General features: G+C 36.0%; 1 protein-coding gene across 2 annotated transcripts in view; it reads left to right on the top strand.

The window, feature by feature from the left end:
* The window catches only part of CWC22 (CWC22 spliceosome-associated protein), a 62,027-nt gene that overhangs the window by 5,805 nt on the left and 31,611 nt on the right, over positions 1-24,611 (top strand). Inside the window, exons 2-11 of one of the 2 annotated variants that reach the window (XM_005857649.2) lie at positions 3,883-4,020; positions 9,820-9,887; positions 11,989-12,099; positions 14,860-15,111; positions 19,320-19,448; positions 20,879-21,047; positions 21,408-21,461; positions 23,587-23,722; positions 23,816-24,022; positions 24,113-24,175. In XM_005857649.2, coding sequence (XP_005857711.1) covers positions 3,994-4,020; positions 9,820-9,887; positions 11,989-12,099; positions 14,860-15,111; positions 19,320-19,448; positions 20,879-21,047; positions 21,408-21,461; positions 23,587-23,722; positions 23,816-24,022; positions 24,113-24,175 — 1,216 coding nt within the window. In that variant the 5' untranslated portion in view covers positions 3,883-3,993. Of the gene's footprint in view, positions 1-3,882; positions 4,021-9,819; positions 9,888-11,988; positions 12,100-14,859; positions 15,112-19,319; positions 19,449-20,878; positions 21,048-21,407; positions 21,462-23,586; positions 24,023-24,112; positions 24,176-24,611 lie in introns of both variants that reach the window. The other variant, XM_014546456.1, reaches the window with a different exon arrangement.

Here is a 24,611-nt window from a genome sequence, read left to right as displayed (position 1 = left end):
CCCCGGCGGGGGGGCGGCCCCCCCCCCCCCCAGTGCACAAATTTTTGTGCACCGGGCCTCTAGTCCTTTGTAATAAAAGGGGAATATGCAGATCGACCAAATAGCGCAATGACCACCAGGGGACAGATGCTCAATGCAGGTGCTGCCCCCTGGTGGTCAGTGCGCTCTCACAAGGGGAGCGCCGCTCAGCCAGAAGCTGGGCTCATGGCTGGTGAGCGCAGCGGCAGTGGCGGGGGGGGGGCCTAAGCCATCAGTCAGACATCCCCCAAGGGCTCCCTGACTGCAAGAGGGCGCAGGCGGGCCTGAGGGACCCCCTTCCCTTTCGAGTACATAAATTTCGTGTACTAGGCCTCTAGTGTCAGGTAAAAGAAATGGTCCCTGGGTTTAGCAACAAAGAGGTCATATGTAACCTTGATAAGTACTTTGTAGTGGGAATAGAAAACCAGATTTTGGTGGGTAAGTGGAGTTAATGGCTGGAACTTTTAAACTCTGTTTTTTTGTTGTTGTTGTTGTTTTAACTCATCGGAATCTGTCATGAGATGTCCCCAAATTGGTGTGGGCTCCTCTATACATGGAGTCACAGACCAGAGACAAGTCAAACGCTTTTATATTGTTTGTTCCTCATCACTTACAAAATCCCAGCAGTATCCAGATACTGTCTGCACAGCTTCCAGCCCTGTACTTGAACATAGGAATATTCAGTCATTGAAATGGTTATGAGTGTGCAATGACTAAGAAAAAACAATAGGCAGTACAGGTCTGCAATTTTTTATTTGTAATTCTTGAAGTCAGAATGTTTTGACATTCAGAATTTTTCAGATTTTCGAGAAGAAATTTTAGGGCAGATTTTAGTGCAAATATGTTAAGTAATCCCCCTTTTGGGGTCCTGGCAAAGTCCTCCAATCAAGCACATTAATATTTCTGCAGCACATCAAATGAGAGTCTCATGAAGTCTAAAGTTGGTGCATATCAAGAGTTGCTGCCAGTTGAGTTTACAACAAGCTTAAAAAGAAAAATCTTTCTTTTTTCAGATTTCAGAATTGCAGATAAGGGATTGTCACCCTGTAATACCTGGTGACTTTTTCTGAAAGGGATAGGAGTGTGTTGGCATTTTTTTCCCCTGAAATTGGGAACTATGCTAAAATCAAATTACATCACTTTCCTTTATGTGGTATACCATGGGCAGTTTTTTTCTCTAATATGTACATATATAAAAGCCTAATATACAAATTGTGCCCTCTGGAGTTTGACTGAGAGACAGAGTTCGATCGCTTGCTATGACGAGCACTGACCACCAGGGGGCGACGCGGAATAAAAGAAGGCCCCGGCTGGCAGCTAGCATCCAGGGAAGGGAGGCCCCGGCTGGCAGCTGCTAGGGACCTTACCCATGCACAAATTTCGTGCACTGGGCCTCTAGTGTACATATATTTAAAAAATAGCAAGAAAAAAATAGAATTGTTTTCTTAAACCAAGGGGTTTTCCTTCAGTACCAACAGGGAAAGGCCCTAACAATCTTGTCATTAATGTTTAAGAACTGTGGCCAATCTGCTGCTACTGTCTGTTCCCTCAGAAGTAAAATCACTGTTCGGAAGGGGCAGGGGCTTGGATCCTATTTGAGGATTTTCCTCAGGATCCCCCCCCCCAATTATATATTTTTTGCATTTAGAACAAATTTAAACTATATTTATTTTGAATATTGATTAATATTACCATTATTTCCACTGGACAACTAAGATTTATGGATTTATATATTTTTATTTTTTTAACTGTTAAAATGTCTGAAATTTGTCCAGTCTGCTGTTACTGTGTAGAATGCAGAAGAGCAAACTAAAGGGAATCCACTCCCCTTTTAACAATTTTATGATAGTATATTTTGGTGAGTTCCTCTAACCTGGCTTGAGGACTTACAAGGGATGATGGTAGAAATGTTGTTCTGAAATAATAGAGAAAACAGTGCATTTTGGCCATTGGTTGAATATATTTGCATTTTCTGAATTTTTGAGATAATTGCAGAATTTATAGTTTATTCATTTTCAGTTAAAGTCCTTCTTACAAATGTTATTAAATATTTGCTTTCTGACGTAAAATTGTCATCATTTTTAAACTACATCTCCTTATAAAATCTCCTTACTAAGGAAAGGAGGTGTGGTTTTGCTGAGTTGCTTACTTGTGACAAGGAGAGGAAAATTTAATAATTCATCATAAAATCCTCATAGTAGTGCTAAAAAGAGCAGTGAGAGCTATAAACTCTGGATAAATTGCTCTCGTTGCAAGAATTTCCAATTAGACCAAATATCAAGCATGTACATGTTGAACTCTAAGAATTTCCCTAGAGGGAAATTTATATAAATCTGGATGGTGATAATACTTTAAACATTTTGTTGTTGTTATTAGAACTGCAGTACCAGTCTACCTTACAATATTGTCAATTTCATACTTACATTTTGGGACATGGTATACTTGATTGCCAGAATTTTATTTGGTGATGATGATTGAAGAGTGGTAGAAAGAGTAAATGACACTGATCAGAAAGAAAACTAATTAAATTTAAATAACTAAGGTACATTTGAAATAAAATACATAGAAAGTTGCTTTTTTATTTTATTTTTAATGTGTTGGTAGGTTGAGAAGAGAGACCAGATTTAAGACCCAAGAGGAATATCAAAGGAAAATGTTAAATTTTGCACAATAGTTATGTGCTTTAGATTGAAATTGTATTTTATATATTGATAAGTTTATAAAGTATGTTACATATATTGTACTTACTAATATTGATACCATGCTAACTATTGTAATAGAAACTTTCCTTGACTCAGTGATTGTGTACATCCCCATCTATATTAAATGGTAGCAGCTCTATGTCACTTTATAGTGTCAAGGTTATTTGTGTACATGGTCTAATGAAAAGAATACTTATTTACCTGTCCTCAGGCTAGGTTTTTACTTATGGTCCACCACTAACTATCATAGCTTAGGGCATTAAATGATTTATCTGACTTTCATCTTATCTTTAAAAAGAAGGAATTGTACTAGATAATATGTAGCATTTTTTGCATTAAAATTAATATTTTTCCTAGTTGTATTCAGTTTTTTTGGTACTGAAAACAGTTCTTTCTCTAGATTCTTTATCTTAAAATTGTTTTTCTATTTCATATTGTTTTTGTAATTCTGTGCTATGCACCATATTATAAATCATTTAAATATACAATTCTCATAAACCCTAAATCACTTATATATGTAACTCCAATAAAATACTTGGAAACATAACTATCAATTTACCATTTTTCAAAAATTCCTAAAATGTGTTTAACAGATGGATAGTGAAATTTAATTTTAGCATTTAATGTTGATGACTAGGTTTATTCTGAACAAATACTTAGTTCTCATAAGTGCATATACCTGAAGCCTTTGAGACTTGATTATGCTAGCTAGCTTGATTATGCTATTATTATAGTACCTTATATTTTCATGCAAAGTATATTTATCTCTGATTGATCATTATTATAGGAACATTGGATATTTTATAATTGTTTCCTCTGTTCACTTGTTTTTTGTGTGTGTTTTTTTATAATGTCACAATACTATTTTATGATGTAGATATATTTCTTTCATTGAGAACAAGTTGAATAAAGTTATCTGACATTAGTTTTTAAATTAACTTTTTTCTTCTCAATCATAAGAATAAAATACCTTATTGCCCTTTATATACTCTTTTTATTATTTGCTCTCTTGTTCAGAATCTTTGCTAATAATATGTGTTCTTTATACATTATTATGTGGAGCTATTTAAGGATTTTTTTATTATTGGTTATATCTATGCCTACTGACTACGAAAAATAAGTTGGTCAAAGTTAACAGAGCTTTCTTTGGTATATTTTATAGGTGATCCTTGCAGACAGAAAAAGTATACTGTCAGAAAATTCATACCATTTGGGACTTGTTATTTGGACCAGCTTAAGGAGTCTGATTGATAGGATCAACTGGCAGCAGAAAATGAAAAGTAGTGTGGCACAGATAAAAGTAAGTCTTTGAAACATGTAATAAAAACATAAACATGTAGTCAGTTACCTATCCTTTAAACAAAAATGCATGTATATAATTCAGACAGTAAAGTGACATCTTGCATACATCTAACACAATTTCAAATGTGCATACTTGGTCAAGTGGGAGTAATAGTGTTCAAAAGGACAGTTGAGAGAACATACAGGGTGTGTATGCATGAATCAAGAAAGTGCATGTTAGTGGGCACATGAAAAAAAAAAATAACAGGGATGGAAATCCTTAATGCAAATGAAATGAACTGTGATGCCCAAATGGTTGTAGTTCCTGCATATCTGTCTACAAGTGAACCTTTTGTTGCATAGTTCATTATATATATGAGCTCCATATCCTGTGCTGTCCTTTAGACATTATACATTCAACAAATATTCACTGGATTCTTACTGTGTCTCAGTGACTGCTCTAGGTACTTTGGGTAAAAAGGTGAACAAAACAAATGCTTGCTCTCATGGAGTTTGCATTTTAGTGGGAAGAGACAAAATAAATCATAAACTTAAAACATAAGTAAATTACATGGTCTGGTAGAGTACTAAGTGCTTGACTGTGCTACGAAGAAAAGAAATAGGGTAAGATTGAGCAGTAGCACTGGAGGTTGCAGTTTTTAACCCCTAGAGTGCCAGGGAGCGCAATTGCGCTCCTCCTGTCTTTCGCCAAAAGTGCCGGGAGCGCTATTGCGCTCCTCCTGCAGTGTCACTATTAGATGCTAGTAGTTCACTCTTTATTGACAGATGGCACCTAAGTGCAGATTACTTATGATGCCAAATGTTTATAGTTCTAAAATTGACCACTGGCATTTATCTGCCTAATTTTTTACAGGTACTACGATTTTATGAAGTTTACTCAGATTTTGTAGCCCTAAAGCTTCGAAATGGCGTCCAGTTCTAAGTCTGCTTTTATTATCTAAATATTTTAGATTTTTTTTATCAAAATCTTATTAAAAGTTAACTAATATCTTCATTCATGTATTCAAAGTCAACATTAATTTTATTTTAACATATGTTTTCAAATTTTTTTCTACAAGTATTTTATAATACAATCAGCAAACAATATATGTCAAAGATAAAACAAATGTAGTAAAGGTTTCCTTAAGTTTTGAATATGTAACTTCATTTACTTGCGATTCATAATTATTTTCCTACACTGCTGTAAAATCAGCAAAAATGTCTTGGCAATTTTAGCATAGTTCCTAGGATATTGGTTGGCACTCAAAGGGTTAATAGGAAAGGCCCATTGAAAAGGTAGCCATTTGCCCTGACCGGTTTGGCTCAGTGGATAGAGTGTAGGCCTGCGGACTGAAGGGTCCCAGGTTTGATTCCGGTCAAGGGCATGTACCTTGGTTGTGGGCACATCCCCAGTAAGAGGTGTGCAGGAGGCAGCTGATAGATGTTTCTCTCTCATCGATGTTTCTAATTCTCTATCCCTCTCCCTTCCTCTCTGTAAAAAAATCAATAAAACATATTAAAAAAAGAAAAGGTAGCCATTGAAGCAGGGACTTAAAGGATATGAGGAAATTAGCCATGCAGGTGTTTGGTGGAAGCGTGTGCCAGGCAGAGGGAACAGCAAGTGGTGGTCCAGTCTGGCTGGAACAGGTTATGAAAAAGGAAGCATAGGAGGAGATGAGTAATGGGTCAGTAACTCCAACTGCTTTCAAAATTGTTTCTCTGCCCAGATGGTGTGGCTCTGTGGTTGAGCGTTGACCTATGAACTAGGAGGTCACAGTTCAATTTCTGGTCAGGGCACATGCCAAGGTTGTGACTTGATCCCAGTGGGGGGCATGCAGGGGGCAGCCAATCAATGATTCTCCCTCATCATTGATGTTTCTTTCTCCCTCTCCCTTCCTCTCTGAAATCAATATCCTATCTAATAATAGACAAACATGGTAATTAACCATACCTCTGCTACGCTTCCCATTGGCTAATCAGGGTGATATGCAAATTAACTGCCAGCCAAGATGGTGGCCGGCAGCCAGGAAGCTGAAGCGAACAGGAGGCTTGCTTGCTCCAGTGATGGAGGAAGCCAAGATTCCCCGCCTGCCACTGCTGGGCTCTGAGCTGCACTCTAAGCAACAATGTTGCAATTATAGAAGCTAAACAAACCCCAGATACCTGCTTTCAGCCGTCAGAGCTGGAGTGAGCAGGACCGCAACAGTGTTTCAATTATAGAAGTCAAACAAACCCCAGATACCTGCTTTCAGCCGTCAGAGCTGGAGTGAGCAGGACCGCAACAGTGTTTCAATTATAGAAGTCAAACAAACCCCAGATACCTGCTTTCAGCCAGCTAGCCTGGGAGCTGGAGCCGCAACAAAGTTTCAAGTACAGAAGGTAAATAAATCCCAGAATAAAAAAAAGAAAAAGAAAAAAAGGAGAGACTGGGAGCTTCAGTTGCAGGCTTGGCCCACCTGAAAACAGCCCTCAGCCCCTCATCCAGGCTGGCCAGGCACCCCAGTGGGGACCCCCACCCTAAAGGGGGTGCAGGCAGCCTGAAAACAGCCATCAGCCCCTCATCCAGGCACTCAGATTTAGACTGACATCTTTTCTACAGAGGGAGAAGTGTCTAGTCTCTCTCAGATCTTCCTGCTCCTCTTAGACCAGAGGTTCTCAACCTGTGGGTCGCGACCCCTTTGGGGGTCGAACGACCCTTTCACAGGGGTCGCCTAAGACCATCAGAAAACATATATAATTACATATTGTTTTTGTGATTAATCACTATGCTTTAATTATGTTCAATTTGTAACAATGAAAATACATCCTGCATATCAGATATTTACATTATGATTCATAACAGTAGCAAAATTACAGTTATGAAGTAGCAACAAAAATAATTTTAAGGTTGGGGGTCACCACAACATGAGGAACTGGGTTAAAGGGTCGAGGCATTGGGAAGGTTGAGAACCACTGTCTTAGACTATGCTTCTCCACCCATCACTCTTGTGTTACCAATGGGTCCTCTGTGATCCCTTGAGCCATGGTTTGGACCCTCCCAGTCATTTCTCAGTTTAGTGTGTTTCCCTCTATCCTGTAAGCCACAGGCAGGTCCACTAGCTGGGTTGGAACCAATCTTGCCTCAGGGGAAGCTCAGATCTTCCTTTGATGTTCTGAGCTCATCTGTTAGGCTCAAGAGGCTTGAGCTGAGGATCTTTCTTTTCCCATTGAGCTTTATTGTAGCTTCCTTAGCTAGCCAGAAGCAAGCTCCCTACCTCCAGCCATCCTGTCCCTTGCTCTTGACTTGCTCCCTGAGCCTAATGTATACCCAGAGCTTTGGACTCAGGCTCCCTGCTTCACTCACCTCCTTGTACTGCTCTCTCTACATTGTTAGAGACTACAAGTGGCTGCGGGGTATACCGTATTTGTTTTGCTAAATGAACAGAATTTTTAAAGGTAATTTTGACAATAAGTTATTTTCAACTATTGCTCTGACTTATAATCTAACTCTATGATAGAGGAAATTGGGAAATTCTGGTTATTATTATTTGGATCTTACCTCAAAATGATTTTTCACATAGTGAAATCCTGTTCACCTACTAAAGCCTAGTTCAGGCCCCCCTTACTCACTGTCATCCCTCAGTACTCTGTACCGTGGTGGTTGTGCCCTACTCAAGATCTCCTGTTAGCACTTACTACGTGTGCCAGTCATCCATTAACGTGATCATATTTATGAAATCCCGATTCACAACTTCAATATTTTTGGTTTCTCTCTCTTTCTCACAACAGATGTTATGGAGATGTGTTAAAAATCATTAGCACAGAATTGAGGCCATCTCCCTAATGTAATAAAAATAATTGCAGTGCCTTGTAAAGGAAAAAGTAGAGTTTGCAGTTTTAGTGTCTCTTTCTTTTCCTCTTTCCTCTTCCCCCCCCTTCTTCTTCTCCTTCTTCTCTCTCTTTCTCTCTCTCTCTCTCTCGCTCTCTCACATATAATCTGATATGTTAAATTGTGGAAGTCTTTATAACCATCTCTCCTACAAGATCATAAATTCCTTGAGGGGTTTTCCTTTGTATTCTCCAGACTACACAGGAAGGCCTATGTCATATAATAAATATCAGTAAATACTATGTTTGATGTTACCATGACTTGAATGAGTCTTGTGTTCCATATTTGGCTTAAGATCTTGATGTCAGGTTTTAAAACCTATATATATAATAGAGGCCTGATGCACGAAAATTCATTCAAGAGTAGGCCTTCCTTCCCCTGGCTGCCGGCACCAGATCCCTCCAGCACCCGGGACTCAGGCTGCTTCCCTCCTCCGGCTGCCTGCAGGCACCCGGGACCCAGGCTGCTTCCTTCAAGCCACCCACGGGCACCTGGACCTGGCTGGCTTCCCTCAGGCCTCCCGCAGTCACCTGGGACCCGGGCTGGCTTCCCTCGCCCGCAGTCACCTGGGACCCCTCCGGCCCTGGCTTAATCAGGAAGGATGTCTGGAATGACATCCGGAAGACATCTGGTCTAATTAGCATATTACCCTCTTGTTATTATAGGTGATGTTGAACATTTCTACTTCATTGTGTTGTTAAGTGAAATAATTTAAAAACTTTCTTATACACATTAGAAACAGGGTTTTAAGATGGTTGCACTGAGTATAAAATAACAGCCTAACTATGGCTACTGTAAATTACAGATTTGATCACATGCTTATTTACTTACATAGATTAATCTAGTTTAAATGCTTCCTTCAATAGTTAATGAGATTGGAAATTTACTTGTGATAATGTTAGACTCCAACTTCTGTTAAATAGATAATCATAAAATAAGATGAAGTTTGAGCACTTGTTTACATTTCTATGCAGTAATTTTCTATTTTTATATATATCTTTTTCCCATTAAGAAGGCAAGTATGCAAGTATTCGGAACAAGTTACTCATTATTTGATTTACTTTTCTTAGATTTCTAGATTAAGATACTTTAAAAAACATACTGTTTTTCTTTTCTTGTAATTTGGTTAATTAAAATTATTTTAGTTCTTTTTAAAAACCTTGTCAATATTGATTGATGTTGATCAATGGTATAAAAATTTACCTATTTAGAGAGATAAATATTTTGGCTTCTTAAACATATTTGGATTTTTAAATTAGTATATGTTCTCAAACTAGATGGTTCATATCTCTGTCTCACGTGACATGTCTCTTCAGTCTCATGTTTATTGAAGTTATTTGTATGTCTGTTATTTTTCAAAGGATTTGACACAGGAGCTATATCTTTCAAGTCATATCTTTCAAATCCTTATAGCCTAATGTAGTGCCATACATATCAGACACTCGAATAATGTTTGCTGAAAACACAAATGAATGAATTTCATAAATATATTAGAGTTTGTTTCTTCTAGCCATTTATTATATCTAGATTCATTAACTTGGACTAAAATTGTGATTATTATAAGCCAAAGGAAATAAGAAGGTCAGTGCAGTAGTAAGTCTTGGGCATAACCACAAAAGTGAGCTCTTGCTAGAAAACCTCTGGCCCTTAGTCATGTTTTTCACCAAAAGAAAGTTTTGATCTTATTTTTCACCAGGAGAGGTGAAATAAAAGTGGTATCCTATACATTTATAACATATATAGGAATAAAATATCAGCAAGGTGGCATGTGAGAAATATTTTCATCTATCTTGAATTTTTTGGTTTTTTTGCTCCATAGTGAAAACAGATTTTTAAAAAATATTTTGAAGTAATTTCTAAAGCATTTCCAATTTTATGAGATATATATTTCATTGGCTATGTGTTAACATGATTTTTTAAATACTTCCTTCTTTTTTTTCTTTTTGGAAGCATTCTTCAGGTCATGACAGAAGGGAAAACAACAGTTCATATCAAAGGGCCATCTCTCCAGAAGACAGGTAAACAGTTTTATGTGTTCTGAATTCAATTTAAATGTTTTATAAGTTTAAGAAATTACTTAACTCTTAGTTTCCCAATTTTAGAGTGGACAACTTCTTTTTTATGGTTTTATAAAGAATATTGAGTGGACTTGAGTATGAATCATTCTTGACTGACCTAGGTCTTTCTAGTAAATAAATCTAGATTTTAAGTAATTTTTTAGGTAAGAGGGAAGAACTTTAATATCTCTCTCTAGACCAGGGGTGGGCAAACTTTTTGACTTGAGGGCCACAATGGGTTCTTAAACTGGACCGGAGGGCCGGAACAAAAGCATGGATGGAGTGTTTGTGTGAACTAATATAAATTCAAAGTAAACATCATTACATAAAAGGGTACGGTCTTTTTTTTTTTTTTAGTTTTATTCATTTCAAACGGGCCAGATCCGGCCTGCGGGCCGTAGTTTGCCCACGGCTGCTCTAGAATGAGTTTATAAGGTGGAAGACTGAGTTGAAATTACATTATTTTGAGGTGCTGCTTTTGCTGTTACTACTATCCTTTACATTTACAGAGCTTTTTATAGTCTTTAAAATACTAGTATTGTTTATATATCATGTTAAGATCAAAGATGCAGAAATATTACCATTATATTCATCATGCTTTCATATGGACTTAAGTTATTTCACGTAGTAAACCATGACTATTAAAAATAATTTATGAAGGGAAAAGCACCCTCTAAACTTTCTTTCATTTGTCTAATCTCTTCCTCTCCTTGCTAAAAATCTCCTTTCTCTGCTAAAAATCTTTCTTCATGGGCAAGTTAATTGCCATGGTTTGCAACTACTTACTACCTTTCATCAGTCATCTACTCTCTATATTTAAAAAAATAATCTCTCTACACACAGACTTAAATGTGTATATAAAATATTGATTATGTTACTATGTATATTTATTATGTGGGTGTGTATTTAACTTCTCTTAAGGTTCTCTGATTTTACTGATTTTTAACATTCAAATAGCAGATCTTATACTATTCATCCTTGTTTCTAGTAATTTTAATCCATTGTCACTGCTATCCAAAAATGCAGTTTCAAGAATAATCCTATATAATAAAAGCCTAATATGCTAAGTGTCCAGTCGACCTGTTGGCCATTCAATCAATCAAAGTGTAATATGCTGATGATACGCTAAGACTGCTCAACCGCTCGCTATGATGTGCACTGATCACCAGGGGGTAGACACTCCGACCGGTAGGTTAGCTTGCTGCTGGGGTCCGGCCGATCCGGGACTGAGCAAGATGGCTGGATACGCTCTGGAGCCCTCCCGCAGTCCCTCCCTGGATGGCCAACCTCCTGTATCTCTCCCCAGCCTCAATTGTGCACCATTGTGGTCTCTAGGCCTGGCCTGTGCGCTCTCATAATCCGGGACCCCACAAGGGATGTCGAAGAGCCGGTTTTGGCCCTATCCCACTCAATGCAGGAGCTGCCCCCTGGTGGTCAGTGTGCTCCCACAGGGGGAGCACAGCTCAGCCAGAAGCCGGGCTCACAGCTGGCGAGTGCAGCAGTGGTGACAGGAGCCTCTCCCACCTCCGTGACAATCGGACATCCCCTGAGGGCTCCTGGACTGCGAGAGGGCACAGGCTGGGCTGAAGGACCTCCTCTGCCCGGAGTATACGAATTTCGTGCACTGGGCCTCTAGTAGCTTATAAAGTCTTTTGGAGTGAAGTTAAACTGGTCTTTATAGACACCAACTGTTGACATTGATCTCATTTATTCAGTGTTTTGATAAAATGAGTAGATATAGACTAAGCAAAAGAAGTCATTTTCAGGATGAGTGTTTTTCATGCTGACTATATACGATATCCAGATACATATCTTGCTAAGGACAGTGTGAATCAGGATGACAAGTTTGGTTAAGTGAATTCCAGCAGTTGTTTTGTTGTTGTGTACAACAAAGCTTTTATAATCAAGACTGAATGAATGGGTGTCAAATAATGAGCTGTCTGTTAAAAACGGTTTGATAAGACATTTTTTAATCATAGAGTTGCTTTACATTACCAATGTATGGCTTTCCTAAGTGTAACATAGCTGTTTTCAACTTTGGTTTTCTTATTTGCTGTGTTAGATATGCAGAACAAGAAAGATCCCCCCGGGATAGAGATTACTTTGAGTACAGCAGGTCAGACAATGAGCGTTCAAGAAGAGGACGTTCTTATGATGGCAGCATGGAGTCACGGTTAGTATTGGAAATTTTAACTATAGAAAGAGTGTATTAGTTTAACTTTTCTTTGTTCTTTATAATAAAAACAATAATAGCATTAAGTGGATGATCTTCTAATAAGGACTTCATGTAAATTAGTTCTATTGCAGTAAGTGTATGATGGTAGATGCTGTTATGTCTATTTATAGATCAAAAAACAGGCTTAGATGGGGGGTAACATGGGGATAAGGACACATGTAATAACTTAACAAAAAAATTTAAAAAAAAGAAACAGGCTTAGAGAAGTTAAAACATTTGTGTGTGTTCTAGAAGCATGTTAGTCTCAAATCTGTCTGACTCTAGAGCCGAAGCTCTTATTCATTATATGGTACTGCAAGAGGAGTTGGCTCGTGTGTTTTGAGATTCTTTACTGAATGAAAGGAAGTTGTTTATATTATATGACCTAAAGTGATCTAAATTTACTTTCCTGCATAATGGCAAATGAACATTGAAAATGAAGTTACCAATCTGTGGTTTTAATCTAAATATAAGTTATTATTCTTAGTCTTGGAGAACTTGACTACCCACCTTATTAGTCATCTAGTTTCAAAAACTTGTCTACCATGTTTTATTGTTCACTAAGTTCTTACTGATTTTGATATCTCTGTCGATACCTAATCCATGACTTCCAAAACTGTATTCCTACTAGAATTTTGATCAAAACTGCAATTTGGTGCTTAAATGCATTATTTGATATCTGCAGCTCAAATTTCCTTTTCACTTCTCTTACTTTCATATATATATCCAGTCTTCAAATGTCAGATTAAATGAACCTCCAAAAGCCAGTCCCATCTTCTGTCACCTTAATGACACCTTAATAAGAACAACTACTATCACCATATTTAGTGTGCTAGGCCACTGGTCGGCAAACTGCGGCTCGCGAGCCACACGTGGCTTTTTGGCCCCTTGAGTGTGGCTCTTCCACAAAATACCGACTTCTGCGCATGGGCCACGAAGTTTCAATCGCACTGTACATGCGCGCCCGCACGTGGTATTTTGTGGAAGAGCCACACTCAAGGGGCCAAAGAGCCGCATGTAGCTCGCGAGCCGCAGTTTGCCGACCACTGTGCTAGGCATTTTGAATACTTTCTCACATACAAGCTAGATACTGTTTTTCACAATTTAGAAAAGAGGACTGGTTTGAAGTGATTTGAGTAATTTACCCGAAGTGGCAGTTACCTGTCTGGTAGATGATGAAACTGGGATTTGAACTCAATTCTCACTCTAAAGCCCATGATTTTTCCATCATCCCTGACTGTATTACTTCACTGTAAGTCTGTGTTTGGTCCATTTTATGTACAAAAAGTCTCATTTGACCCACACAGTCACACTGAAGTATTAAGGTAGAATATAATGGCTAACAGTCCAAAAGCATTTGAAGAGAAATATTTCTATCTGGATTCAATCAAAGGAGACTGTGTTGCTCATGCACTCTAAAGGAACCAGCACTATAATTATAAGGACACGATTTTATCAGCCAGTTAGTAGTTTTAGTCGGTGGTTCTCAGAAGAATCATAATCATTGCTGTTAGCTACTCTCTTGGAACATGTTATGTTCATAACAGGAAGCAACTCCATTGCAAATCAGTGCCTAGATTTCAGAGCACCTGACTTTGTGACTAATTGGGGTTTCTAGACATCATTTTCAAACTGACTGCTTTTCTCTGTCTCTAGGTTGCATTACTGTATATTAAGACAGTAATCTCATATGCCCTCTAGATTTAGGTAAAATCTATTCAGTGGTTTCCTGGTAGTGCAGCCCTTGCTTTCATATAAGATAATATAAAACAGTTTTTATTTACTGTATTCATATAACTCATGGTTGCACAAAGTGTGAGTAGAATGACCTGAGTTTCCAAGGCAGTATCTGTATATGTAAAAAATAGATAAGTGGACAAGCTCTTCTCTGGGGAAAGATAGCAAAAATCAAGGATTTACCCTTTCCTGTTATTCTTGATAGTTTCAGAGAGCAATATTCTAATTATTTTAAAAGTGTTAGCTTAAGAAAGAATACTCACCTGCATTAATAGGGAAGAGTAATTGTGGCTAGAAAATGGTTGATTTTCTTTAAAAATTGTCTCAAACAGAAACTTCTGATATTCTGAAGTTTTTGATAAAAATACCAGTTGTATCAAGAAACAATTTCAAATGTTACATTTTTATGATAGTCTTACTCCTAAATTGTCATTATTGATGATAAACTCTGGTTTCTCCTTTATATAGTTTATATCATGTGTATCACAAGCCAATTTGTCTTCTTAAAACACTCTTTTTATGTCACTATCCCACTCTGAAACTATTTAAAGTGTATTGCTTGTCTTTGAAAATTTCAGCCTGACTTGAACACATACTTCCAACTACTGTTATACATGATTCTTTATTGTTTCCTGATTGTTCTTTTCATTCTGGCCTGAACACCCTTGCTCAGTTTTCCATTAGTTATTTTGTCTTCTACTACTTGCAGAAAGCCATTCACCTTTCCCTCTCCCCTCGTCTTCTTACCCCCAATATAAATTGTCAAGCCTTGATGACATAATTTAACTTAATTAAATTATGATGACATAATTTAATTTAATTGCATTTTCTTGTGAAGTACTTTCTCACCATTCCAAACCACTTATCCTTCTCTGAATTTATGGGGCCCACTTATGGTCTCACTCATTTGGTATGCAGAAATACATTTAAGATTGTATTTTATATTGTCTTTTCTCCATTTTCCAAAATTTAATGTTACAGAAGTAGGGACAGAGAGAAACGCAGAGAAAGAGAAAGAGAAAGAGATGTGGATCGGAAAAGGTACCGGAGATCTTCATCGCCTGGGAGAAGAAGCCCAGAACCATCGGTAACCCAAAGTTCCTCTGCTCAGGATGAGCCTACTGCAAAGAAGAAGAAAGATGAGCTGGATCCTCTTCTTACTCGTACTGGTGGAGCATATATTCCTCCTGCAAAGCTCAGGATGATGCAAGAACAGATCACAGATAAAAACAGGCATGTTCATATCACTAACTATACAAGGCAATGATATTCTCATTGAAAAACAAAGATCAACTACGGTCTAATTAACCTTGGCTGTTGAGAATTTACATTAGTCCACAATGATAGATCCCTCAAATTAGACTTTTTTCCTTCTTCACTCTATAACCTTCATTGGAATGCTGCATACTATTTGTCCTACCCTGACACATTAGCTCAGCACTTCTTTATTTCTCTGCATGTATGAATTTAAAAATTTAAGGAAATAACACTTTGCTATTTTAGATTATTTCTTTCATAGTTGCATGCTTACCTATTAGTAGTGTCTCTTTTTCCTGGATAATCAAGAGTATTGATATTTTTTACCTAAAATGAATCTTCAGTTTTACCAAACCAGGAGTTGGCATACTTTTTCTGGAAAAGATCAGACAGTAAATATGTAAGTCTTTGTCTGTTATTCTATCTTTGTTAAAACTACTTGATGACTCTTGGGAATACAGCCATAAATAATATGTAAACAAATGAGTAGCTTTGTTCCAATAAAGCTTTATTTACACAAACAGGCAGCAGGCCACATTTGGCTCATGGGTGTAATTTGCCAACCCCAGTACTAATCCATGGAACTAAGTTTACAATTTTCTTTTCCTTCCTTTTCTTTGACCATAACATCTTGGATTATAATGTTTTGCTACACTAAGGCAGACATTCAAAATTTATATATGACTAGTCACACTGAAAATACCTTTCCTTCCCTTTTTAAAACAATTGGGATGTTGAGGAGCTATATAGGAAAGTGCAGTTAAGTTTTCTCTCACGGGATGAGATAACATCTAGGTGTAAGATTGAAATGCCCACTCAGTTGCTAGGTAGGTAGTAAAAAGATTGGGCTAGAAGATAGCTATACTTTAAGAAAAACAGATTCTAGGTTTGTCAAGAAAGAGTGTTCCTGCATCTTTTGTGGGTATTTTAATGGCAACTTGAAAGTACTTGATAACCTTGTATAAATGAAGTCTAAATGTGTTTCAAAACTGAGCTTGAAGTAGAAATGTCATTTGTGTAAGTGTAAAGACTTGAGATAAGTTAAAACTTAAAAAGTTATGTGCTAGAAAGGGACATTAGATGACATTAAATTTAAAACTGGTAAGTACATTTCTCTTCATATGTCATGTCCCAACACTTGGTAGTGATGCTTGGAGTGTTATGCTGAGGAGGGATTTGGAGATGGCCTCTGTGGTTCGTGGGAGCTTCATGATCACATAGGCGTTTAGCTCTTGTAGAAGCAGTAGTGGCAGCATTAGTGAGAAGTATTAACTGTCCCCAGTCCAGCCCAAAGCAATCCTAATTGTAAAAAACAAGAAGCATTGTTAATGCAAGTTTTTCTTATGAATAAAGCGGGCAGTCAGCAATATATGAAATTTTAAGTAATTCCTAGAACATAATTTTATCTAATCTAATAATAGACAAACATGGTAATTGACCGTACCTTCGCTATGCCTCCCATTGGCTAATCAGTGCAGTATGCAAATTAACTGCCAACGAAGATGGTGGCTAATTTGCATACTGCAGGCAGGGTGGGCCAGCGCAAGCCGCTATCCAGCCCCTGTGTGCCGCCTAAGCCCCGCCCCCAGCCGGGACCCCCGTGTGCAGCCCTGGGCGGAGGGGCTTGGTGGCACGATTGGCCCGAGGAAACCCTATTCTTGCAGGAATCCTCCTGCAACAGGCTTCTAGTATATATATATATATTTGAAGTCTGTTCAGAGGCTGTAAAGGGGACGAAGAAATTTAAGTCTCTAAAAGAAATCTATAGTCTTTGCTTTTAGTAGGTACATAATCAGGTGAATTGTAGGCTTCCTAATTAAGAAGTATAATTTTACTTGATACAGTCTTTTGATCAAAGTTTAGTAGAAGTGATTATCAGTAATATTTTATTGGTCAAGTTGGTTATTAAGCCATAGATATATTTCTTTAGAGATAGTAGCATACCAAAAGGTTGGGGTTGAGGAACAGTGGGAGTGCAGGCACTAAGGGGTACATGATCTATAGCAAATTTAGAAACAATAATAAAATTAACTACAATTCAGTCTGCTTAGTATCCTCAGTGTTTGCTGAGGATAGTATCAGTAATAAAATACTCTCCCCATCCCTCCTTAATATCTATAATAATAAAAGCATAATATACTAATTAGACTGGATGTCCTTCCAGATGAAACCGGGGCTGCGAGGGAAGCCCAGGTCCCGGGTGCCAGAGGGAAGCTGGTGCCAGCAGCCGGGGGAAGGAAGACCTACTCTTGCACAAATTTCGTGCATCTGGCCTCTAGTCACTCCAGAATAGGGAATCTTAACCTACACACCTTTAAGAGATCCATGAATAGAATTCAGGCAGTTCATGAACATAAATGGGGGGAAATGCATCTTTATTTTTACTAATCTCTAACTAAAATTTATCATTTTTTCCTATGGGAATTTAGGTAACAGACCATAGTATTAAAACTATTAGTTGCAAATATCTCATAATAATTCTTTATGGCCATGGTATTTGGAAATTAAAGAAGTTATTAGGCCTACTACCAGTTCTTGTTATTTAATGTGTTAAGCACAGAGAGTACTATATCAAACTTTTGTTCTTCTCATGTTTTAAAAACTATATTTCAGTATGATTGCTATCCTTTGTAATCCTATACATTTGTAAATATTATCCCAAGAAGTCTATCAGCTTCCTCAAAAATTTATATGTAAGAAAAAAAAAATTAAAACTGCATCTGAAATGACATTCCACAAAGAAATAATTATAAAAACCATAGAATCTTAGAGCTTTAAAAGGTTTTAGACAGTATCACGTTCGACCAAAGAAACTTTAAGGCTGAAAAATTTACCTACGACTTTAGTTAAAAAGTATAGCTATCTGGCATTCAGCTGGTATAGCTATGGGATTATTACATAAATGTAGAGACGTTCTTTAAATATTTAGAACAGTCTTTCAGCCCATGATTTCATATGACTTTCCTTTTCCTATAATTATTATTTCTTTACTAGAGGTCCGGTGCACAGGATTGTGCACTAGTGGGGGGTGTGGCCTGCAGGGATCGGCCCACTATAGGAGTGCCGCTCAGTCGAGCGGCTATGGACCCGCCCTCTGAGCTGCTGTGAGAGTAGCCACTCATCCCGGTCAGCTGAGTGGCGCTCCCACTGTGGTAGCGCACTGACCACCAGGGGGGAGTTCCTGCATTGAAGGTCTGCCCCCTGGTGGTCAGTGTGCGTCATAGCGACTGGTTGACTGGTCTTCTGGTCATTCCGCCATTTGGTTGCTGGGCTTTTATTATATAGGATAGTTTAAAATAATTTTGTTTTCTCATGCTTTTAGGAGATGGAACATAATAAAAATTTCCTTTTTATGGTTTATATGTAGGTATTTCAGATTATAATTTAAAATAAATAATAGCTTTTATCTAAAAAAATTTTTAAAGACAAGTTTGAATAAAGTGTTATAATGTAAAATAACCATGTATTGAATCTGACTAATTTAGGATAGTTTAAAATAATTTTGTTTTCTCATGCTTTTAGGAGATGGAACATAATAAAAATTTCCTTTTTATGGTTTATATGTAGGTATTTCAGATTATAATTTAAAATAAATAATAGCTTTTATCTAAAAAAATTTTTAAAGACAAGTTTGAATAAAGTGTTATAATGTAAAATAACCATGTATTGAATCTAATGAATTAAGTGTTGTAAATTGCAATATACATGATTATCCTTGTATGTCCTTATAATAAATGTATGTTATTAAAGGGAAGCAGGTTGTGTGTAAGCATTATATGTACATAAAAATCAAATAGCTTAGGACAGTGGTCGGCAAACTGCGGCTCGCGTAGCTACATGCTGCTCTTTGGCCTCTTGAGTGTGGCTCTTCCACAAAATACCGACTTCTGCGCATGGGCCGCGAAGTTTCAATCGCACTGTACATGCCCGCCTGCACGTGGTATTTTGTGGAAGAGCCACACTCAAGGGGCCAAAGAGCCGCATGTGGCTCGCGAGCCACAGTTTGCAGACCATGGCTTAGGATATAATCTGTGTTTATTTAGTAATATTTTACTGCATTTGTGGTCATTTTATGGAAATAACGTTAAAAATAAAGGCACTAAGTATTTTTTATGTTCAAATAACCTCTTGTTATTGTGATTGTTGATGGAGTTTTAATCTTTATTAAAATCTATTCTTTTTAGCTTAGCATACCAGAGGATGAGCTGGGAAGCCCTAAAGAAGTCAATTAATGGTCTTATCAACAAAGTCAACATTTCTAATATAGGTATTATTATTCAAGAACTCCTTCAAGAAAACATAGTTAGAGGGAGGTAAGCATCAGCTATTTTATTTGTAGTATTTCATAGTGGTTTTTCAAAGGAACATAACCTACATGAACCATAATTATTGATTTATTATGCTACCTTATTTCAAAGGTAATTGTGGATATTTAAAATGCAATTTTTGTAAAAAGGTAACTATTAACAAATAGCCTGTACTTAACAATTGAAGGTTGTATGGAGATTTTGCTTTTAAGAAGCTTTGATGTGATATAATGATTTTTGAAGATATTTATGTATGGAATACTCCTGTTAACTTAAATTCATGAAGAATAGTGAATATCTTCAAACCAGTTTAATTTCTAATGAAAGCAAAGTGAGAATGTAAAAGAAGTGAGGAAGATCAGTAATAAATTTTAGAAAAGCAGAAGAGAATGACTCAGCATTTTCTTCGTGGTTTTAAGTAGTTGGTGATGTTGAAAAGGGTCAGGAAACGGATATCCTGTATTCATTCTATTTATTATTTAAATCTGAAGTCTATTTTCACATGACCCTGATTCCTTTCCAAACAACATTTGGCATATAAACTAAGGTATAGCATGTTGTGAGGATAAAGAAAGGTGACATAAGGTAGCCACTGTTCTCAGAAGTAGGTAGTGCTCTTTCATTTTCTGAGAACTTATGTAGGTTGCTTAAGATCGTACCACTTATTAGCTGAGTTCTCTTTTCTCATTTTCTACTCTAATGATTTAATTGTCACACCTTAACCCGATGACTACTAAGACAATGTTTTCCTGCCTTTTGGCAGTCTAATAATTATTTGTCATTATATTGCTAAAAATAACTATTCAGCCCAATTTGCATCTTTCTCCTTGTCAAATGCACATAGAAACATGCTTATTTTAAAGTGAGTTAACATAGATATTTTTATATTTCTGTCATTGTTTTAGCATTATTCTTGCATTGCTTACAAATCTTCATTTTTAATTTACTGAAAATAGGCTTAAAGATGGGAAATACCCAAATTTGTCTTTAATTACATAATTTTATATAAAATAATGGTCCAGTAGTGGAAATCTTATTGTTTAAGTTTAGTACTTTTGAAGCAGGTCTTTTTTTCTTATTCTATTTTGCAAATGTTTAATTACTTCTAAGAAGTTTAAAAAAACTCAAATTTATAATTAGATATAACAAACAGAAATTGGAAAAGAGGAATTATATTGTGAGAGAAAATTTTTTGAAGAAAAAATTGTAGTAAAATCTGTTTTGTGAAAGCACAAATTGAAGTTTATTTTTTCAAAAGCAGTTTTTATTTGTTAGAAAGATAAACTTTTCTCCCAAATAAAGTGATATAAATTTAATCCTGATTTAGCATTTGTGATTATTCACAGAGGAATAATATTACTGGATTTTAAATGAGTTTTTTATTCTTCTAATCAAATTGGTGATTATTGTTGATGCTTTTTTTTTTTTTTAAACAGAGGCCTGCTGTCCAGATCTGTTTTGCAAGCACAGAGTGCTTCTCCAATCTTCACCCATGTTTATGCAGCCTTAGTGGCTATTATCAACTCAAAATTTCCACAAATTGGAGAATTAATTCTCAAGAGGTTAATTCTTAATTTTCGGAAAGGCTATCGAAGAAATGATAAGGTATATATGATGGGCTTGTAAGTAGACTGCCACATAAGGACAGATTAATAAATCAGTATCAACAATAGTGAGCAATGTTGATTTCTATATAGGAATTCTTTTTTAAAACTGCATATTTCATGAGAACTTTTTTTTTACTCTATTAAATATCTCTGACTACTAATGATGAGCCACAGAAATTTTAACTATTTTGCCAGAAATGGCACTGTTTCACATCTATTAGTTCTTATCCTTTAACTTTGATATAAAAATGATCCTGTGTATTACATATTTTAAAGAATGTGTAAGCTGTAGATTTTTAGATAAATGAAAATTGGTTTTAGTTTATAGATTAACTTTTTCTCTACCTTCACTTACCAGCAACTTTGTCTGACTGCTTCAAAATTTGTGGCACATCTTATTAACCAAAATGTGGTAAGTAATTATCTTCAAAACTTAGTACCTTGTAGTGACATTAGACCACACAGACTTGATGCACTTCAATGACATATCTCTGTTTGTTTTGATTTTATAGTCTTTGGAAAAGTATCTTGGATAATATTTTAATGTTAAAACTATAACAAATGCCTTTAATATTATTTAATATGAAGAATAACCAGACATTGTTTTATCAAATTGATCTCATAATTCTGTTCATGGTCACTTAACTACAAATCATTTTTTCAGAGAAAGTATTAGAACTTGTTTTTATAAAGCAATAAAGTTGGTATTTCCTCCACTCTTTCCCCCTGGGTGTGGTGTTCATGAGAACCTAATAATATCTAATAATAAAAATTCCTGATCCCTGCAACTAGTATATATAGTATATGTAGTCATATATTCATAGAATCAGTTTATAAAATACTAGATGCCCGGTGCATGAATTTGTGCACTGGTGGGGTCCCTTGGGGTGGCCTGCAGAGATCGGGCCCCAGCTCACGTCCCCACCCTGCAGCCCCACCTGGCATCCCGCCTTGGCCTGGCACCGCCCACTCACCTGCTCCACCATTCCACCACGGTCCCACTCTCCTCGGGGTCCATTGGGGCCGGCAGCGCCTCCACTGCTGCCCACTGCCAGCACTGCATCGTTTACACCTGCCATGTTTTGTGCCGCCCCCTGGTGGTCAGCACACATCATAGTGAGCAGTCAAACTCCTGGTCTCCCAGTCAAACTCCCGGGTCGAATGACCGTCCAAGGGGACAAATTACATAATAGGCTTTTATTATATAGGATAGTAGATTAAGTAATTTTAAATACAAATAATGTTATCTATTCAGTTTTGTGTTTATTTTGTATTTAATCACTATTTGAGAGTTTTGATTCTGTTTCAACTTGAAGGAGATAGTAAAATTGTTCTTATTCACATTCAAAGTTTTTTTCAATATGTGTTATGTTTAATGGTATCTATACGAACAATTTTAAAATCACACTTTTATTTCTCTAACATAAATATTATTTTAATTATTTCCTATGTGAAATGCTTGTCAGTGTTTACTCTTAGAAACCTTTTAGATTGTAACCTAATTAGTTATAACAATAATAACATGCTGTTTAAGACTATAAAAACTTCACATGTCTATGACAGCACAGTTATATGTTTCAGTTTTATAATGTATATCTTACTTTATATTAGAGATACTTTGGCATTGTCAAAAACAGTTAAAATGATAAATATTTTCTTCCCAACTGTGATACACGGTGATATTTTCTTGTAATTTATAAGACTGTTTGCCCCCTCCCATAAAAAGTAGTATGTATTTTTTATCTTGTGCTCAATGCAAAGAAAAATAATGTCTTGAGTTGAAATTTAGACTTTTTCCCTCCCCATCTTAAATAAGTGTCCGACTTCAGAAAGGCTTATGTATAGTGTTTTTGAACATTTCTAATTCTTTTTCACAGCAAAGCTTCCCAATAGAATTTTATTTCCACTCTACCTCGCATTGTTTATAGGTGTTAACTTTTTTAATATGGCCAGTGTAAGTAGTTTGATTTAGTTTAAAAAATAAAAGATATATTTAAAACTATAATTTCATACCAGAAATTAAGATATTTTCTGATAAGATAATTATGCATGTAATTTAAGAATTATTTTCTATCTAATAGTTGCTGATAAAATGCAATGGACAATGGATATAAATATTTGTGCTTATAGAGAATCACTATTCTTAATATAGTGACTATGAAAATATCTCAGATTAAAGAAATTTAACTTATATTTTGAGGTTAATTATTGTATTTCCTATAGATAATAAATGTTATATATTTTTTTATATTATGTATAAGAATATTTCTCCTGGAGGTAAGTCAAATAATTTTATTCAGTGCAATACACTAGGAATTTTGTAATAATCATTTGGGAATTCTTAACAGATGCATAATGAAAGCAAAAGAATAATTGTATTTCATATATGCAGTATTTTTATATACATTATAAAACTTTGTTAATACAATATTATCACTGCAAAAAACAGATTTAGTAACTTTTAAAATTACTGTCAATACTAGGCTTATAAATGTTAAAACATTTTCTTTATTCCATATGTCTTTATTCTATTTAAGGCACATGAAGTTTTATGCTTAGAGATGCTCACTTTGCTCCTGGAAAGACCAACAGATGATAGTGTTGAAGTAGCTATTGGTTTTCTCAAGGAATGTGGCCTCAAATTAACACAGGTGTCACCAAGAGGAATCAATGGTAGTGTATATCCTTGTTTTGATATCCAGCTTTTGTTTGAGTATTATAATATTTATTACTTATTTTATTGTCTTTTCTTTCTGCTTAACCTAGCTATATTTGAACGCCTTCGAAACATTCTCCATGAGTCTGAAATAGACAAAAGAGTTCAGTACATGATTGAAGTGATGTTTGCTGTAAGGAAAGATGGGTTCAAGGACCACCCTGTTATTCTAGAAGGACTTGACTTAGTGGAAGAAGATGATCAGTTCACCCACATGCTTCCTCTTGAAGATGACTATAATCCAGAAGATGTTCTTAGTAAGTTAGGGGGTGATGGTTGGGAAGTAGGGCACTAAAAAGTGTAAGCACAGAAAATAAAAACTTAAACTTTTAATTTATTTTTTTAAGATGTTTTCAAGATGGATCCTAATTTTATGGAGAATGAAGAGAAGTACAAAGCTATTAAGAAGGGTATGTAGAATTTTATTAAATGATTTTATTTTGGATACGTTGAAGCAATTTTTGCAGTTATATAACACTGATCGAAAGATATATATAGATCACTGACCGCGCCTAATTAAATCTCTACTTTTATTGAAGCCATATTCTTCATTGTTTTTGTATGCATTATTTTTCTGTTTAATGCTTGTCCAATGTACTACTTCATTCTAAATTATTTACAGTTTTTTATCTCCTCTTTCCCTGTGTTTTAATTGTGTAACTCTTAATTTTTAGCCCTCTTAAGAATATTCATGTATTACTAGTACACTTTATTTGACTTCACTACCACCTAAGAATTATTACTTTAAATGACATGCAATTTATTGTTCAATTAAGTGCTATATTTTATTATTTCTTTTTTTTAAATTAAATCTTTATTGTTCAGATTATTACAGTTGTTCCTCTT

This window comes from Myotis brandtii, unplaced genomic scaffold (assembly GCF_000412655.1).
Source record: "Myotis brandtii unplaced genomic scaffold, ASM41265v1 scaffold112, whole genome shotgun sequence".
Taxonomy (NCBI): Eukaryota; Metazoa; Chordata; class Mammalia; order Chiroptera; family Vespertilionidae; genus Myotis; species Myotis brandtii.
This window is presented reverse-complemented; position numbering and strand designations above follow the sequence as displayed.